We start from the raw sequence: 20,433 nt of genomic DNA, 5'->3' as shown, positions 1-20,433 counted from the left end.
ATGTAGAGCTTCATATATTCTCCAAACAGATGTTTGAGCCTCTTCAGACCTGCCAGTGATGCCTAAGGACCTTATGTCAGGTGACATAACATTATAGGAGGTTATTTAGGCCCAGAATCCACTTCAGCTTTCAGAGTGTTAAATAAATGACAACTGTTGTCTCTTGTCCTCTTTTTAAATTGTTACTTGTGCAGTGATACTGTTTTATAAAATGAAAAATTAGGAAACAAAAATGGAAATCAGAACAATTATATTGATGTAGATACATTCTGGGATGAATAAATCGCATGAGTGAAAAGGGATTATTTAAAATGAGGCAGTTGGGAATTTTTCAAAGGCTGGCATTGTACCTGTCTTAGAATTATCATAATTTATATGTATTTAATATACGTAGAATTTCAACTTACATTTAGAGAAATTTAAAAGTCAAGTAAAACTACAGAGTTCCCTTTATGTCTTTCAAGACAGTAATATACATGTGAAACCAAATCTGTTTGGCTCAAATTTTCATTTGCTAAAAGAACATCTGGTGTCCCTGCAATTATTATTTTAAAAATAAGCAAATTAACATGGTGTTTGATTTCCGTACTTTATAAAAGACAGTTTAATAGTGTTATTTAGGGGGAAAAATAAAGAATAGCATAGAAATCTTAAGGAAGATATTTGTGTTAACCTTATAACCAGATGGCCTGGAGCTCAGTTTGCTTTTCTGTGCATGTACTCTCTGGGACAGAAAGGGCTTTCATGTCACCATTGTCATCCCCAAAGCTCTAACATTTCTGCAGCAATTCCTGTGTGTCTAGTAACTATGCTGAGTGCTTCTTTTGGAATATCTGTTTAATGTTTACACAAGCTCAAGCAAACTGTGGTAATGTCTTCCCCCTCTTTTTTTTTTTTCCCCCAGATTGAGAAACTGAGGCAGTGCCATGGGGGTGGGGGTTGGTTAGTAATTTGTCTAAAGTCATACAGGGAGCCACTGGAATCCAACTGGGCTCCAGAGCTCATGCTGTTCACTGCATTCCACCACCCCTCTGAAGAGTACTGGGGTAGTTGAATGTATCGTGGCCTTGGGCAGTGTTGCTTTCTGAGAGTACTGACCATTTGCTCTTAAATCATTTCACATCAGTGGAACACTTAAGATTAGAGGTCCCAATAAAAAGATGGCTTTTTTTAATCTTCATTCCTTTGATTTCATTAATTGGGATAGGCTTGGGTGTGTAAGGATGGGGTGTGGGAGGAGGCAGTTTGAGGAACAGGGATGAATTGAGTGAAATGTACTATAATTAAGAATAGAATTAAATTACTGGGAATCTTTTCCTTCTTTTTGAAACCTTGACCTCTTTCAGTGCTGTTTAGGTTTTAGTCATATTCCTGTGAAGATGTGGTGAAGAGTAGGGGAGGCCTAAATTCTAAAATCCCTCTTGTGTAAGTTACTGACCTTGGAAACGTCGTGTAACCTCTGGAAGCTTTAATTTCTTCATCTCCAAAGGTGCAGGAATGATCCTGTAATGGGAAAAACCCTAGGGATCATTTACCGATCTTTAAATTTTGGTTGTTCTAGGAAATATTTTTAATTCATTATTTTCAGCCTTCTTTTAAAGTAGAAACACCTAAATAAATTATCTTCAAAGATAATGCTGAAGGAAACAGTTTAAAGGATTATGAGGTAGATTTCTGGGGGACATTGGCACATCTTTTTTTTTTGTTTTTAAGATTTTATTTATTTGAGAGAGCGTGCATGCACAAGCAGGGGTGGGGGGCAGAGGAAAAGGGAGAAACAGACTCCCCACTGAGCAGGGAGCTTCAGTCCCAGGATCCTGAGATCAGGGCATGAGCCAAAGGCAGACCCCTAACCCACTGAGCCACCCGGGCGCCTGGCACATCTTTAAGTACTCTAGGGTAGCTTTTACATGATGGAGCTGTAACTTCATTGATGGTCTTTCCAACCCCAAACTGGAGTATTTCTGCCATGTACAAGGCACCTGGATGGTTTTTATTTTACTGGTCATATGAAGTTTTTTGTGAAATGGCAATGAATATTTATATTTTCGGGAAAAAGAGTCTACCAGCTCTTTTCCAAGAGGTTTTTCTGATACAATACAGATAGGCCTCTGTGTAGAATTACCTTGTTTGGTATAACCTACTTTGATGTGTGTTCATTGCCATTGTTTTTCATGCTATTAATATATACTGGTACAGGTTTTGATAAGAGCAGAATTGGTAGAAAAGGGTAATGGAGAAGGAAAGGTCAACAAAATCGGGGTTACTGCCCCTCTGTCTGTGTACTATTAAGCATAGATGTGTAGAGCTGTGTGAAAAACAAAGTCTTTTAGGGATCTGAGTAAACAAACTATTCAAACTATTAAGTCACTGAGCTAGAGCCTCTCTTTGTGATGCAGAAAATACAGTGCGTGTTATGGAATTGGAACTGTTTCTTGTGAATGTTTATAAGCTATCATTAGAAACATATGTTCTTGCTTCCCACAGATTTTGTTTAGAGGCCAGTTGTGCACATATTTAGCTCTGTGAGTGCAGCAGTTCTAGTATTGGAACAAGATCTTTGTGCATTTGCATCATTTCCTTTGGTAAAGTCCCATAGAATTGGGAGCTCTTTTTTCCTTTTTTTTTTTAATCCTCTCTGGACAAAATTTCAAGCATGTGACCATTTCCTAGTGTTTTTTTTTTTTTAATAATATGAGCGAAGAGATATGGTATTACATTTATGTAACTGATTTTTATCTAAAAATTTAAAAAAATCCTCAGCTGATTATATGCTTCCTTCCCTTCATGTTATGGTTTGGTGGAAATAATCCAGATAAAAACAGCATTTTAATTTTTTTCTCCAGATGTTCTTCATGGAAGTACAGGTGGTTCTCAGTTTGGGGATGTGGATAGGAAGTAAGAAATGTGCATCTGTCTGTATAGTTTGCTAAAGCTCCTTGGGTGATTCTGATAGATTTATCCAAGTTGAGAATCATTCTATTAGCTTATCCTCTGCTGGTTGGATATTCAAGTCTTGAATCTAGAATAATTGATAATAGTTTTGATATACATTTAAGTGGGAGATGTAATCACCTAATCAAATTTGAGGATATCCCTCCCCCACCATACACATACCTACAGGTGTCACCCCGTATTTAAAGCTATTATATTAAGATTACTCTGTATCCTTTGAGATCCTGAGTAAATTTTGTAACCCCAATTTCCTAATTTAGCTGAAGGAAATAAATAATATCTAATTTACAAATTTTGAAGCTTCAATGACATACTATTACCGAGCATTTAAAAAATTTGTTTTGCCAAGCTGATAGATGAAAAATGGTATCTTCATTTAATTTTGCATTATTCTACTTAATGCTAAGTAGATAGAGTGTCTTTTTCATATATTTATTGGCTATTTGTATCTTCCTTTATGTGAATTGCCTATGCATATTGCTCACCATTTTTCTATTGAGTTGATATATGGAAATTGCTTGGATATTTTGGAAGTTAATTCTTTATTAATTTAGGTTGCAAATATTTTCTCCGCATCTGCAGAGATACTGTTGCCTTTTGGCTTCTAGATATTTCAATTTTGATGTATTCCATTTTATCCATCATTTCTATACACGACTTTAACATTTTGATTCTTATTTAAGGATTTCTTACCCCATAGTCAGAAAGATGTTTTTCTTATTTCCATTTTGTTCTTTTGTATTTTAATTTTTTTTACAATTGGATTTTTAATCTGTATGGAATTTATTTTATTTTTTCCATATGTACAATTTTCCCATCACCATTTAACAGAAAAATCTGTTCTCTTCCCAGTGTTTTGAAATGTCTCCTTTATCATATATTGCATTCTTACTTATACACAGAGTCTGTTTCTGGATTCTGTTTAGTGTCAGTGATCTATTCCTGAGCCAGTGCCACATTATTTTATTTTAATTACTATAGCCTCATAATAAAGCATTTACAAGACAAATCTTTCTCCTTTTGTTATGTGGAACAAACTTTCAGACTTGTTTTGGTTTTTCTTATGCTTTGTTCTTTGCAAATTTGGGGATCAAATTGTCAAGGATTTCTGCTATCATTAAAATATTAAATGTTTGCATCAATGAATATATATATTTTGCCATTTATTCAGGCTTTCTAATATTTCTTTTAGTGAAGTACTTGTAGATTACTGTGAAGATCTTGTTACATTTTATGTTAGGTTTGTGTCTAGGTATTTAATACTAATTTTTCCATTACAAAGCTTGGTACAGTGCCTGGCATGTTATAGGTGCTCAATAATTTTTTAAAATTGATGAATAAGTGAATATGCTTATAGTTATTGATAAATAAAAAGATGTGTGTATTGAGCAAAGTCTGAAAAAACTCCAAAAAAGGTGAATTTTCACTTATTTTGAAGGGAGAAAATATTTATACTTAAAAATTCTGGCATTTTTAACAACTGCAGTTTTCTTTAGAGTCATGTGTACATTTTTATACATGTACATATGCAGTCTTTGCTTAATGCTTTGGAGATTCATGTGTATTATTGTGTGTAATCAGTATAGTTTGTTCCATTTGATTACTGAATAGTGTTCTGTTTACAGATATACCAGTTTATTCATCTCCTTGATGGAAATTTGGGTTCTAGTTTTGGGCTAATACAAATAAAGTTGCTATGAACATTTAAATACAAGTCTTTGTGTGAGCGTATGTTTTCATTTATCTTAGGGAAATACCTAGGAATAGGGTTACTGGGTCAGATGATAATTACATGCTTAACGTGGTGAGAAATTGTTAAACTGTTTACAAAAGTGGCTGTATCATTTTGCACTTCTACCAGCAGTTCTTTGAGAGATCCTGTTCCTCCCAGAACCTCTCTCTATTCTTTGTCTTAAATAATAAAATATCTTTTAAAGAAACTAGAAGAAACACACACATGTGTAATTTTTTACATTTACCCATGTATTTGCCATGTCCGTACCCATATATTTTGTTACAGAAAACAAAAAGAAGCTGAAGATGTGTAGTTTCTATTTGGTGTCATTTACCTTCAACTTGAAGACTTCAGCATTTTTTTGTAGTACAGTTCTGCTCGTGATGAATTCTCTCTATTTCATTGATCTGATATTGTCTTTTCTTGCCTTTGTATTGGAAGTGTAGTTTCACTGGATATAGAATTTTGAGTTAAAGGGATTTTTGTAAAGATGTTCCATTTTCTTTTGGTCTCCACTGTTTCTGATGAGAAATCAACAGTTAATGTATTGTTACCCAGTATAATGTAATGTTTTTCTCAGACTATTTTAAAGATCTTTCTCCTGTTTTTGGATTTCAGCAGTTTTTCTGTGATATGCTAAGGTGTCCTTTCCTTAATATTTATCCTGCTTAGGGTATATTGAACTTTGCAGATCTTCAAGTTCATGTTTTTAACACATTTGGGTAAAACCCAGATTATTTACCATAATTTTTTTACCCCATTCTCTCACCTTCATTCTGAGACTTCTAATACACATATTTTAGACCACTTTTTATTGTCTCATGGGTCACTAAAGCTTTTTTTATGTCTTTACAGTCTTTATTCCTTACTCTTCTTCAGACAGGATAATTACTATTGTTTTTGTCTTCTACTTCTGTGATTTTTTTTTTTTTGCCGTATCCAAGTTCTGCTATTAAATCCATCTGATTTTTCATTTCATATACTCCCTCATATGGTTCTTTTTTCTGATAATTTTATAGTTTTTCCTCCTGAAATTTCCACATGTTCAATGCTTCATAACCGTATTTTTTTGAAAGTCCTTGACCATTTTTGTAATAAGTACTTTAAAATCCTCGTTTGCATGGGTCATCTCAGGATTGATTTCTGTTGGCTCTTTTTTTCTCCTGATTAGGAGTCCCAGAAATATTCTAGTATGTGCAATAAATCAAATGGTCATCTTGCTTTTACCTGACAGGTATTTTTGTTCCATATTGAGTCTGCAAGGTGCTTATCTTGTTTTTGAGTATTTTTGGTTTTCTGTTTTTATGTTTTCTATCTTGGTGTAGTTAAACCTGAGGGAGTTTGTTGAAACATGAACTCACTCCCTCATCTTTGTCAGAGGTTTCTGTTTTCTGTAAAAAGAAATGCTTCGGATGGGCATTGTTTTTAATTGATAACTTAGGTAATGTACTTGAACTGAGTGAGTCTCACTCTAGAAATAAAGGAATTTTATTTATATATTTCCTCTCTGTTCCAAATGTTTTAAAAAATGGTTGTTTAGATTTAACTTAAACATGGTAGAAATGAAAAAACTTTATAAGAACTAAACTGCAGTAATACTAGAAATAAAGGTAAATGTGTACATCATTAAATAAGAGATTAATTACAAATACATTTGAGGTCTGACCTTTACCATAAGAAAAAGTATATTTATAGAAAAATGTTACATTAAGTATGCATTTGTGTATGTGTGTGTATGTCCCGATGCCTTTTATGTTATTTTTAGTGCTTGTTTACAGTGTTTATATCAATACCTAGCTTCTTCAATTTCTCAGTAGAGTCATACACATTAAACATAAAATAACTCAGTATTAATGAAAATATGTTCATTAATTTTCTAAATTATTAATTCATATTTATTTATTTATTTTTGAGCATCTGAGGCTCTAGGTTTCCCTGTGACTATAACTGTGTCTACATTCCGTGGAAAGACTTTAGGGGATTGGAAGGATGATAATTAATATTTCTTAAAATTATCCCTTATTTTTTTATTAAATGATTTTTAATATGTTATCTTATTTAATCCTCACAACAACCATGATTTTTCCATTTTGTGTTTGAGGAAACACACAGACTAATGTATTTTCCCAAGATGATGCACTATATGAATGCCGGAACTGGAGTTTGAACTTAGTGCCGTCTGATTCCAAATGGGATGTTTTTCCTGGTTTACCTTATTTCTTCTTATAAACTTTGAGTGTTCTTATTTTCATTATTTTCTGAATATTCTTAAGAGTTTTATTTCCTTTTGGACCAAAAAAGGTTTTCATTAAGTAAATAACAAAGTATATTTTTGTTTTCAATATCCAATTTTTAACTATACAAAAAGTTGAGAGGACTGGGTGTGGTTCTTTTTTGGTAGGCAAGAGAGTTATTTAAAATTTTTTATTGCTGATCTGTAGATTTATTGTATTTGCTTAAATGTGTTGTCCTCATTTTCTCATGCTTAAAATTTCTTTATGTTCTGTTTGTTTTTAGTACATAATTTAATGCATCATGTTCATTATTCCTTAAAATGTTTCTAGATTAAAAAGATCTCATACTTTAGGTGTTTTTCATTCTTGATGAGCTGTCTGTGTAAAATGAACCTTATCAGCTCAAGTTTTCACCTCTTCTACATCATTTATTTCCGAAATCTGGGTAAAATTGAAGTCTAGGCAAGCACAAATGCATTGTGTCATCTATTTTTAGTTACAAGTTTCTAATTTTTCAAGTGCTGTCAAGTCTGTTATGTTGCGCATAAGGACTATGCTAAATTTCCCATAAGTCACAGTCTTATGGAGAGTAAAGATTTCTAGTTTTAACAAGTTATTCCTTATACATTTTTTGAATTGATATTGGAAAGGATACATTCTTTGGAGACCTCTTGGGGAAGGGGTTATTAATATAGTAATATTTCCTATTATATTTAAATGAATCTCCTCAAAATGTGATGGTTGAGCTGTTTTTGTGGTAATAGAACTTAAAAATAAATAAATCCTGGAAATCATTAAAGAATTTGAAATGAAAAGCTGAACTATCTAGATATCACTGTGTTTAAAATTGCCCTGTTTGCATTCTCTTTTGTACTCTGCTTTATTTTTCTTCATCAGACTTTTACCACTTAACATTTATATTTGTTTCTCTATTTGTTATCTGTCTCTTCTTACTATATAAACCATGAAAGTAGGGGCTTATTTCTGTTTACTGTTCTACTTCATTGCTTTGAACAATGTCTGACACAGAATGAGAAACTAAGTATTTGGTGTGTAAGTGTGTAAAACCCTTCTCATCTGACTTTAGTATATTCTCTTCTGGGGACTGTCCTCTCCATCTTATCTTTAGTGGTCCTTTAGCTTAATGTTTCTGAAACACAGATCCTGATGTAACTTACCTTACTCTAAGCCCTCCATTGCTCACAGAATGACATCAGTCCTTAAGCATATCTCACTTAATCTTACTACATTGCTATTTGTCTCTTTCCTTTAATTAGACCTCTGAGCTCCTTGAGGAAAAGAACTTTGTTGTCTTCATCTGCTTATTCCCTCTGCCTAACATAGTATCTGAAGGTGCTTAAGAAATGTTTGTAGGGGGCGCCTGGGTGGCTCAGTTGGTTAAGCGACTGCCTTCGGCTCAGGTCATGATCCTTGGAGTCCCGGGATCGAGTTCCGCATCGGGCTCCCTGCTCGGCGAGGAGCCTGCTTCTCCATCTAACCCTCCCCCCTCTCATGTACTCTCTTTCTCTCTCTCTCATTCTCGCTCTCTCAAATAAATAAATAAATCTTTAAAAAAAAAAAAAAAAAAGAAATGTTTGTAGGGCGCCTGGGTGGCTCAGTTGGTTAAGCAACTGCCTTCGGCTCAGGTCATGATCCTGGAGTCCCGGGATCGAGTCCCGCATCGGGCTCCCTGCTCAGCGGGGAGTCTGCTTCTCCCTCTGACCCTCCCCCCTCTCATGTACTCTCTCTCATTCTTGCTCTCTCAAATAAATAAATAAATCTTTAAAAAAAAAAAAAAGAAAAGAAATGTTTGTAGAATGAAGGAGTAATATTTTACATATGAAAAAAATCTCAAGTCCAGAGGTGGTATGATACATGTTGATGATTATGCTGCACGTTAGCTGCAGAGGTGGATTCCCTCAGTCCAGTGCTCTACCACACCATGAAGGGGGGGAAATCGGAGGGGGAGAAGAACCATGAGAGACTATGGACTCTGAGAAACAAACTGAGGGTTTTAGAGGGGAGGGGGATAGGGGTATGGGTTAGCCTGGTGATGATTATTAAAGAGGGCACATACTGAATGGAGCACTGGGTGTTATACGCAAACAATGAATCCTGGAACACTACCTCAAAAACTAATGATGTAATGTATGGTGATTAACATAACATAATAAAAAAAAAAGAATGAATTTCAGTTTTTAACAAAAAGTATTTTGTTACTTCACTTGCAGATATCGATGATGTTAAGAAATACAAACCAGGTTACTTGGAAGCTACGCTTAATTGGTTTAGATTTTATAAGGTGCCAGAAGGAAAACCAGAAAACCAGTTTGCTTTTAATGGAGAATTCAAGAACAAGGTGAAGATGATAATCTTTATTTTATTTATTTATTTATTTTTTAAAGATTTTATTTATTTATTTGACAGAGAGAGAGAGAGTGAGAGCAGGAACACAAGCAGGGGGAGTGGGAGAATGAGAAGCAGGCTTCCTGCCGAGCAGGGAGCCCGATGTGGGACTCGATCCCAGGACCCTGGGATCATGACCTGAGCCGAAGGCAGACGCTTAACGACTGAGCCACCCAGGCGCCCGATAATCTTTATTTTAAAACGTACCTTGTGATACTTGTACGATACTTCTTTTAGTGTGGGGGGTTTCTTATGTGAATATTTGTATATAACATGGTAACAAAAGTGCTTTATACTGACTTTAAGGACCTTATTTTATCATACATATTTAAAAGGATTTTTTTTCAGGAGATCTAAGTGAATTAAAAAGTTTGATACATATATATATTCATCTCTTTATCTATTGACATCTCCCTCATCTCAGAAAATGAAGGATTTCCATGATCAGTCTAACTCTGCAAATTGTGTATGAAGAAGAAGCTTCCGTTTCCGATTCTGGAGAGGAAAAAGTTACTTACTTTACTTAATGTAAATCCAGAGGGGCTTCCCCCTTAAAAGTTCATTCTACCATGACTGACTTAAGCTGCTTAACAAATAAGAAAACACTTGAATTATCTTATTGTCATAGGATTTTTCTAATAGAATACCACAGAGTTACCATGAAGTGTCTGTAATATGACAAAAATGGAGAAAATGGGCCAAAGACATCAAGTCTAAGTCATGGAATATTTTTTTAAAGTTAATACCACTATATAAATTACACATTATACACCAACACTTAAGTGGGTACTAATAAGTAAAGTATGTTTTATAAGTAAAGTAAGCCATGTTAATGGAAACTTTAAAATTATAATGTCTTGCTATATAAGAATTTATTGCTTGACCTAGTATTTTTGAAAAGGCACATTGAAAGAATCCTTAAGATCTTGAGGGCTTTGTCTAAGATTTATTAAATGTAGATATAAAACTATTATTTTCAAATAGATACTCTTACTTAAAGTATTGAAAATTTATAAGATAAATTATTTTTTTTCTTTTTCCTGTAAAAAATGTTATATTTTATATTTTATGTTTGAACTTTTGTGGCTCCTTATTTCCTGAGGGTAAGATTGCTAAATCATGAATTTATAGAGTGAGGTGGTTTGGGGGTGGTTGTTTTTTTGTTTTGTTTCGTTTTCTTTTGCTTGATTTTGATAAACATTAATTTTTTTCTGAATGAAGACTAGTCATTAGTAGAACCTGGTTTCGAAACATAATCGTCTTATGCATTGCTTTTTACCACTTCTGTTTAAAACACAGTGCCTAACTCAGGAAAATTAAGTTTTATCTCTTCACCATGTTTGAAAAGATGACTCCTGTGCTATCTAGATTTTTCCTGCTGACCCCTTTAAGCAAGTGGAAAAGTGATTCTAAATATTCGTAATTATCTGAATGATTTGGTTAAAAATCTTTCCTTATATTATCCGGACAATAAATTGGCTTTTTTGTCCCATTTCTTTTTTTTTTTTTTTTTTCTGTTCAGACATCTTGGCTCTTTCCATAGTTTGGCTGTTGTGGTTTTTGTCCCATTTCTTAAGTGGAACTCCCCAACACCACTTCATTGAACCATACTCGGGCAACAATAGAGCTGAGAGAACTTTCTTTTTTTCAGAAGTGAATTTCTCATTACATCTTGGTTCCCAAGATTCTTTATTTTCTTCATTTCTTACCATATGTGTTTAGTTGTCATTGAAGGAGAAAGGAGGTAGTATGAATTGGTTAATATATAAGGACTCTCCTTAAGGAAAACTAACAACATTTCGGGGGGGGGGGCGGGGAATCAAAAGAATTTGCTGCTTTGGAATAACAAAGCAGGTGTTCCTTTAGATATGTATCTGGCAAGAGGCATGTATTGTTGATTTTGCATTTTGGGACACAGTATGAATTTATACTAAGAAAAAATTTGAGAATGTGTAAGAGGTTTACTTAGACAGTGGGTATTCTAGAATGATTATACAATTAGACTGCAGTTTTGATGATGATGAAATTAATAGGTATAAGCGTACTTACAGGCAAGGGACTAGACTAAGCACTTTGCATACAACTTACTTATCCTTTCAACAGCTGGATAATTTTAAATCAGGTGTTGGCAACTTTTTCTGTAAAGTACCAAAGAGTAAATATTTTAGACTTTGTAGGCCGTATGGTCTCTGTCACAACTACTCACCTCTGCCATTGTAGTGCTAAAGCAGTCATAGGCCATGCACAAATGAATGGGCATGACTATGTTCAATAAAACATTATCTACAGAAACTGGTGGTGAGCTAGATTTGGCCTGTTGGCCCTAGTTTGCCAACCCCAAATTACATTATCTCCATTACCTTCTACTTAAAGATGAAGAAGTTAAGACTTAGTGAGATTAAGTAACTTGCTCAAAAGTCACACAGCTGATAAAAACGGATGCCAGAATTTATACTCAGGTTTGCCTAACTCCAGAGCTCATATTCTTAAAAATAAACTGTCATAGTGAGAATAGTTCCATGCAAGTATAATGATGTGATCTTTATGTCTGTTTTTGGTTTGGAACTAGGCTTTTGCTCTTGAAGTTATTAAATCTACTCATGAATGTTGGAAAACATTGCTTATGAAGAAGTGTGAAGGAGGGGCTATAAATTGGTAAGAATTTGTCTTTCTGTGTAATGTTATTTTATTATTAATGGTACTAAACAGCCATATTATGCTAGTCACGTCTGATTTTTTTTTTTTTTAAGAGTTGCAATTTTTTTTTTTTTTTTTTTCATTTAAAAAGTGCTTATGGAAAGCAATACCAAGTGCTGGACACTGTGAAACTAGGAATTGACATGGTCCCTTTTCCCAAGGGATTTATAGTTTAGTGGGGGATACTGTTGAGTAAACAGGCATTTTAATTATAATACATTGTAATATGTGCAAAGATGGGGTAAAAAAAAAATAAGTGATTTTTCAGCATGCAAATGGTTATTTTGTTTATGTGTAACTAGCACATCATTTCTTGATGAAATAGTAATAAGCCTTTTTTCCAACATGATCTGGATCACTAGCTGATTGATGAAAGGGAATCAAATGGTAGTGACATACATAACTCAAACATTGTATTCCTATTTTTTTAATTTTTTAAAAAATATTTTATTTATTTATTTGACAGAGACACAGCGAAAAAGGGAACACAAGCAGGAGGGGTGGGAGAGGGAGAATCAGGCTTCCTGCTGAGCAGGGAGCCCGATGTGGGGCTCCATCCCAGGACCCTGGGATCATGACCTGAGCTGAAGGCAGATGCTCAACTGACTGAGCCACCCAGGCACCCCTGTATTCCTATTTTAAAACATTTAAATATACGTTTATTTACTCCTCTTTGGATATAGTGCTAAGACCTTTTCTATATAGGTTCTAAATAAATTATATATATTCTAACATAATATAGAATAGAAAACCAAGATAAGATTCTCTAATCCTTAAACCGCTTACAATTAAAAACTCATATAGATTTTTAGGTTCTTTTTTCTAAACCTTTTTTACAGTTTTCTTTGACACCAAGTTATTATAGTGAGTCACCTTTATTGAGGCTTTTTAGCCTTAGTAGTTTTAGAGCCTACTTATAGAACCTATTCTCTTTCCACACTCCCTTCTTTGATGAGCATGATTACTGCTTAAATTATGAAATAGTAACAAGGGCAACTCACATAAACAGGTTTAGAAACAAAAACAATGGGCTCTGATAAGCCTGACTGTAGGAAGCAAACACAGATTCTATAGCATACTACCCAACTTCATTGTCCCCTTCTCTGAATCAGGAGAAATTGGGAAGCTATTCACTCTCCAACAAATACTGATTTGAGGGTCTTCTGCTGGGGACTGTGCTGGTATTAGGATTATTGCTGTGACTACAATAAATAGAGTCTCTGCCCTTTGGGAGCATGAAGTCTGGGAATCAAGAAAGACATTAAAGAAATCACTAGAATAGGGGTGTGTGGATGGCTCAGTCGGATAAGCAGCTCTTGATTTCAGCTGAGGTCGTGATCTCAGGGTTATGAGATCAAGCCCCATGTCAGGCTCTGCGCTGAGCATGGAGCCTGCTTGAGATTCTCTCCCTCTCCCTCCGCCCCCCTCCGCCCCCGCTCACATGCTCTCTCTCTTAAAAAAAAGAAAAAGAAATGATTAGCGTAATCAGGCAGAGTAAGTAATTAGTCTAAAGAAATATTTTATCCATGTCATCGAGAGGGTCATCTTGCCTACAACACAAATGCTTGCTTGGGCATTATACCTTCAGATTCTGTTCTCTTGTAAGTTCAAGTAATACTGTCAGTTCGTTGATCTTCTCCTTTCCTCTTACCTCTTATGCAGACCACTCTTTTTTTCATCATAGTCTTAAAATTTAGGTGGTTGTTTCTAATTTAAATAATACAATTTATTAACAAAACTGGGTATAACTGAATGCCTTCTAGTTCTGACTATCCTAGTAATTAGTAGACCTAGGTATTCTTTATGATATTCTAAGATAGTCTAAGTGAGATATTCATGTGGTGAGCTCCTCTAAAAAGAAGGGGTCTCTCGGTGTCCAAAGAAGTATTTGCTTGCTGTTTGCTTTCGTCTTCTTCCTTATGGTACTTTCTGAAAAGCTTTTGCAGTCCTTGAAGGGTTTATGTTTTCCAGGTTCCTCAGCTACACAGCTAGAGACTATTGCTTTGGTTAGTTTTTCTATCGCTTGATGTCATTCCTTCCATGCTGAGTCTAATTATCTTTACTCTGAGGGTAACTTTATTTGTACTCTCTGGAGTCATTTTTCTGTAGCCTCCTAGGTAATGATAAGGATTATGTTAACAGTAAGAATTGTGATTTATTGAACTTTGTACTATCTTTGAAGTGTTTAATATGTGTTATCTAATTAATACTCACAAGAATCCTGTAAGATACATATCATTGTCTCCATTTTACACATGAGGAAATTGAGACCACATAGAGATTAGGTGATCTGTCTATGGTCACACCGAGTGGTAGAGCCAGGATTTAAGCCAGATTCCAAACTTATTCTCTTACCAGCTATATTCTACCTCTATCTTTTTAAAGAAATACAACTAAATAATTTTTTTAGCTTAAAAATTTTCAGGACATAAGTTTCTGGGCATAAATTTTATGCATCTAGATACTTTAAAGTCAGAATCTTCAGGTTTTAACTCGTTTTGTCCATTTTCTTATTTTTATCACTACTTGATTTGTAAAAATATATTCATAGTAGTAAAGTTATTTCCTTTGTCTTAGTAAATTGCTTCTTTCTCTTAATTCCTTAAAATATACACTGTTACTGATTAGCAACCTCCCCCCTTCCTTTTTAGCCTGTTTTCCCTACTCAGTTGAGTTTAGGTCCACATTTCTTTTTTCTTTTTTCACAGCATTTCTCTCAAATCACGTATAGTGTGTTGTAATTAATTACCTAGGAAAACTTGGAAAATTCAAGTGCATTGTCTTCTTCTTTAAACCTAGTGAATTAGGATCTCTGTGGAGTAGGGTCTAAGCATCTGTATGTTTTAAAGCTTCCTATATAGGTGCTTCTGATAAGCCTCTCTGCTTTAAGAACTGTAAAGTCCCAACTTCTAATAGAAGAGCAAACAAGTCTTCTAGGATTTGGCCCCTGCTACCTGTCTGCCCTCATTTTCCATCACTTCTTGCCTCTACTTCAGTTCCAACAACTTAGAAACACTTGTCAACCCACAAACACCATGCTCTGATTAACTTCCAGGCCATTCATGCTGTTTCCTCTGCCATGATTGTCTTCTCATTTCTTGAACTCGATAACTTACTCCTCTTTTTGAGACTTAGTTTTGACTTCGCATTCTCTAGGAAGCTTTCCCCCAGACTAGCCTCGTGCTAGCTGGCATGCCAGGACACTGCGTTTCTTGCTCCCTGTGAACTTCTGTCATTGCATTTACCAGTTACTAACTGCTTGGTTTATGAATTTGTCTCCTCTTCTGGAACATAAGCTCCTCCAAAGCAGATGAATAAAGCTACCTTATTCATCTTTATATTCCTTATGCCTGACAGGTAGTAGCCACCCAGTAAATACCCGTTGGAGTAAATTGTTGACTAATATTTTAAAACCAACAGGTGTTTGTTGTTTCTCAAATCTAGTGCAACTCTTCTGCTTCCAGGATCCCTGCATGTATTAAATTCTGTAATTGATACTTTGAGTAGTCTCTTTATGTTGTTATTTTTATTCTTTTTTGCCATTGCTTAGTATTTACTCTGAAAGCTGCATATTCTTTTAACAGAGAGAATTTGATTATTTCTATTCTTCCCTAAGGTAACTTTCCACTGTGTTTTAGGAAAAATAGAGTTTTTGCCATTTGAGTTTTACTGTCCAGCTCCTTTTGGTCTTTCTTCCACCATGGCTTATTTATCTACCTTATTTTTAAGAAATCAGAAATGTACTTTTCATTTTGCCAGGTTATTTTATTTCACTAACCATTATTTATTCAGACCCATCTGTTTTCCAAACTTTTCAAGTTTTGATGGATTCCCAGATGCACTTCTAGAGCATCTGAGTTTTTTAATTTAATTTTTAATTCAGTTTTAATTCAGTTTTACTTTATTTAATTCAGTTACTTGTCATTTACTCGTAAGTTGTTTTATATTGCAACTGTTTTCATGTTTAATGTACTCTATATAGTACTGTCAGAATTATCTTTGACAAATATAAATGTGATTGTCATTTTTGCTTAAAAATGTCTTGTGGCTCCCTTTGATCTTGGAATATAATCCAGCTCTTCTATATGTTAAACTACTTTTCCAGCTTCATGTTCTGTCCCCTCCTATCTCATTGTCTTTCCTCCGTGAATGCCTGCTCATTCTTCAAGAAGCAGTTCTGCAACGAATTTTTATTTCTTTTGAGCAGGATTACCTGTACTCTCGGATGATTGCTGTATACTCCTCTGTGTAGAACTTGGAGTGTTTTATTATTTTTTTATGCTTTAAATTGAGTTTGTATCTGAGCACCTAGTGACAGGACTTGACACATAGTAGTTTACACATGCTTACTGAATAACCGTATATATTACATATATACAAATATGTCTTCCAAATTGTGTAGGTCTTAAAATTGTTTCTTTTTACCTTTCTCGTGGAAGGTGTACTTGATCTATGTATGGAGAATTCCAGTTCTTTTAGCTTTCTATAGGTTTACTTTAATGTTATTTTTCTTCTGTAAACTCTGGAGGCTATGGTCCAAAATCATTGTCATTCTTATCTCCTTAAATTTTTTCTCTCCTTTTTTCTTGACTACTTTGCTTTAGAATGAAAAGCCTTGGCAAATCTATATCCTGGACACTGTCTTTGAGGATTCTCATGACTTTGATTTGAGATTGTCTTGAAGAAAATAATTTTCTCTTTACTAAAACATTCCATATTGTTCGCCTTGTAAATTTCATCTTGTATTTGTCTATTATTTGCAGGTAATTTTTTATTTCTATATCTTTTTATTTAGTCAGTTATTTGGCATCTATTATGTATCTATTAATACACCTTTTTATTATTTTTAAATGCAGTTTGGTTTGTCATCCACAACATTTTTGGTATTGCTGATCATCTAATGGCATGTCTGCTTATTTTGGTCAGCAAGATTGTGTATAGGCTATATAATGTTTGTAACTTTAGAACAAAATATTTAGTATCTTATTATAAAAAGGAAAGCAGCACATTCTCCTTAGTCCTTATTTTAAATCTCATTTATAATAGACACCTTCACCTTAGTCATCCTTCCTTTAAATGATTACACTGCTTCTCCTCTTGCAGGCCATAGTCATAGTTTAAGACTAAAAAGAACCCTAAATATTATAACCTGCACAGGGGCTCCATCATTCAATAATGTATCCCCAGCATCTAGACATGTCCCTAACATTTAGTATAAGAATAATTTTTTGAATCAATAAATATGAATCAGTATTAACCAATTTTACGTAAGGGCAAATTTAGAGAAAATAAAAATGTTTCCTGAGAACATGCCTTCAAACATTTAAAGTACATTAAATCCTGAGGGAAATATATTACAACCCAGACTGTATAGTTTATTTAACTAAAAGGATGTCGAGAAGGAAGTTGGCACTGTTTTTTAGCTAACAAAGTGCTAATAGAAGAACCGATTGGAGAAAAAGTAAACAAGAGGCTTTGTGACCTCTCATCTTTATATTGGTGTGTCTTGCAAGAATTGCTTAAGTCTATTTGTATACACCTTACATTTCATTCTTGAAACAGCCATTACTAATAATTTGTCCAAGGTGAAAATGGCGGAGCCTCTTGGCTTCCCTCAGTTCCACTGGTTACTTGTTGAGATATTTTACTGGAGATACTTAAAAAGTTACTCAGAATTTTAAAAATTTACATTGTTGGCTTTAATATTGACTCTTTTCTCCCATATCTGTTGATGGTTTGCTTTGTCGTAAGGGGCAGAGGGTTATTTTAGAAATGGGTTATCAGGTTTAACATAAAATACCAGATACCCAGTTAAATCTAAATTTCAGAGCAATATGCCTTTTTAACATAAATGTCTCATGCAATATTTGAGACATACTTATACTAAAAAATAGTTTGATCTTATTTGAAATACAAATTTAATTGGGTATTCTGTATTTTATCTGGCAGCCCTATTTAGAGAAGACTCCCCTGTTCTCTTACCATCATTTTCCCAGAATTTCCAAGGTATGTTTTACTTTGGTTTAGTTATAATGTTAAAAACATTGTATATGGCATATTTAGCATACACCATGCTTTCCTTAGAGGACTAGCACTTAAGACTTCGCAGTGTCTAATTTTTTGCCTTGTTCTTTTAAAATTTAGTTTTGACATTCTTTAGGGAAACATCTGACTCATAAGGCCTTACCTTTTTCAGTTTTTAGCCTACTTAAATATGGACTGTGGAAGAGAGAATACAAAATAGTATTAAAGATAATGCCAACTTGCATCAAATATTATTCATGCCAAGAATGAAAATAAATCCCACACTGTGAGTCTGGATAGAAAGCAGAACAGCCACTTAACTGTAATTGCTATTACCCAATGTCTGATTACAGACAGATATAATTACAAAGATAAATAATTAACTAGACAGATCTTTTTATCAATATATCCCAAAATATTTCACAAAAGCCATTATGAAAATGCATTTAATAATATATATCTCTTAAGTCTACTTGGAGGGTGTGTATGTGGGTTTCATCTTCTTTAGGGATCTGCTAATTACTTTTTCCTTTGGCTTTAACTCCTCTACTGCCTCTTTCTGTATCCATTTTAATCTGATTTCTTTGATGAAATTTTTAAAAATCTTTCTTAATATGTTTGGGAGGAATGATGCCTCTGCTTTCATCCAGGAAGTAGGAAATACACAATGGGTGACATGCTTGTGGAGACAGCCTGTCATTCCCCATTGTGTGGGAAGGCTTTGACCATAGAAGGGGCTCCTGCCTACGCCTTCCTGACCTTCCCTCCTGTAAGAAAACCGAGTTTGCATATTCATGTGCTTTCCTCTCACCACTCTTGGTTTGCCTAGCCTTCCACACCTGTCTGAGAAAGAGCTACCATAGCATCTTTCCCTGGCCAGCTACAGTGCTCATCACATCATTTAGATGAAAATTCTTCCTTAGAGTCATCATTCTGTGGGTCAGGTTTGGTTTTTCTTTTCCTCACTAAAGGCTAAGTGTAGTTGTGGTGTACAGTCTTTTATATACCAGGAGATTATTTAGATTTGTATACTATTATTTAAATTTAAAAAAAATTCTAGAATGTGCAGTGCTGTGGAGCACTGTATTTATAACTTTGCCTGAAAGAATGTACAAATATCTCAGTTTATATTCATTCAGGTCTTTTTCACTGGATGGAAATAAATTACTGGAATTCTACATTCAACGTGGAGTATTTGGAGTTGGTTTCCTTTTTTGGTAATTGCTTCTTTTTTATCCCAATTAATAATACTGTCTTTTCCTCTCCAGCACAAACGTGCAGGTATGTGACAGCCCTTTCCATTGCACTCAAGAGGAAGCAAGATCAATAGTTGAACTGGTAAGGGGCAAATATTCAAAGCATCCTTTAATCTTACAAATGTCACAGGGAAATCTAGCAGAAATTCTGAAAAATCTAGCAATGAAATGTATCAAGTCTTTTGGGAAGCATAGTTAAAAAATAACATTAGAATCTATTTTTTTTTTAATCTGGAAAATTGAAAATCTTTTCGTTGAATTTTTAAATTCTGTTTTCTAAAGTACATTAACGACATTGGGGCACCTAGGTGGCTCAGTTGGTTTAAGTGTCCAACTGTTGCCTTCAGCTCAGGTCATGATCTCCTGGTCATGGCTCTGTGCTCAGCAGGGAGTCTGTTTGAGGATTCTCTCTCTCCCTCCGCCCCTCCCCCCCCACTCATGTTCTCTCTCTCTCTCTCTCTCTCTCAAAAACAATTTAAAAAATACCCTTAAGGTATATTAACCACTTAACTAATTTCATATGAAGCTACTTTTGTTAAAATCACCAATTTATTGTTTATATGCATTTACTCTCCTTGTACTGTCCTGTTCCCATGAGTGACCCACCATCCATTGTCAAAATTATGTTTGGCTGCTGGTGCATGTGCATTTTAGCTCAAGAAAAATGGAAGACTATTTCTCCTTTTTTTCCCCATTTATAGGCTGTCTTGCAAGCTTTCCTTCTAGCTAAGATGATAGATATCCTTGGATTTTTACATATCTTAGTGATAAGGCTGTCTAGAGGCAACTGAATTTATTAGGAAATTAATGCTTGATTTGGAGACCACTAAATAAGAAAATTCATATTCAGATAATCAGGTAATGTTGCTATATAAAGTGTGTTCAGGATTGGTCGTAGCCTAGAAATCCCATTTATAAATTAAGCTTTTTCTTTTTAATCTTAAACTAATTATGAAATTGAAACTAGTGAATTTAGATCTTTACTTCAGGAACAGTGAAAATGTTTACTCACTGTGGCTGCTTTGAATTTTTTTCCCCACTAATTCATCAGCTGTTGAATTAGTACCTGCTGTGTGTGGTAAGATTCTAGGTACTGGGCATGCAGTATTAAAGAAAAGACAAGAAA

General features: G+C 34.4%; 1 protein-coding gene across 3 annotated transcripts in view; it reads left to right on the top strand.

The window, feature by feature from the left end:
- PPA2 (inorganic pyrophosphatase 2) overlaps positions 1-20,433 on the top strand; it is an 81,752-nt gene that overhangs the window by 43,883 nt on the left and 17,436 nt on the right. For 2 of the 3 annotated variants that reach the window (XM_035030215.1, XM_035030213.1), the window contains 3 exons: positions 9,156-9,283; positions 11,900-11,985; positions 19,320-19,389. In XM_035030215.1, coding sequence (XP_034886106.1) covers positions 9,156-9,283; positions 11,900-11,985; positions 19,320-19,389 — 284 coding nt within the window. Of the gene's footprint in view, positions 1-9,155; positions 9,284-11,899; positions 11,986-16,631; positions 16,791-19,319; positions 19,390-20,433 lie in introns of those variants that run through there. The other variant, XR_004683744.1, reaches the window with a different exon arrangement.

This window comes from Mirounga leonina, unplaced genomic scaffold, assembly GCF_011800145.1.
Source record: "Mirounga leonina isolate KUSES-001 unplaced genomic scaffold, KU_Mleo_1.0 Mir_357, whole genome shotgun sequence".
In the NCBI taxonomy this organism is placed as follows: Eukaryota; Metazoa; Chordata; class Mammalia; order Carnivora; family Phocidae; genus Mirounga; species Mirounga leonina.
The sequence above is the reverse complement of the archived record's forward strand: the minus strand, read 5'-3'. Positions and strand labels throughout refer to the sequence as shown.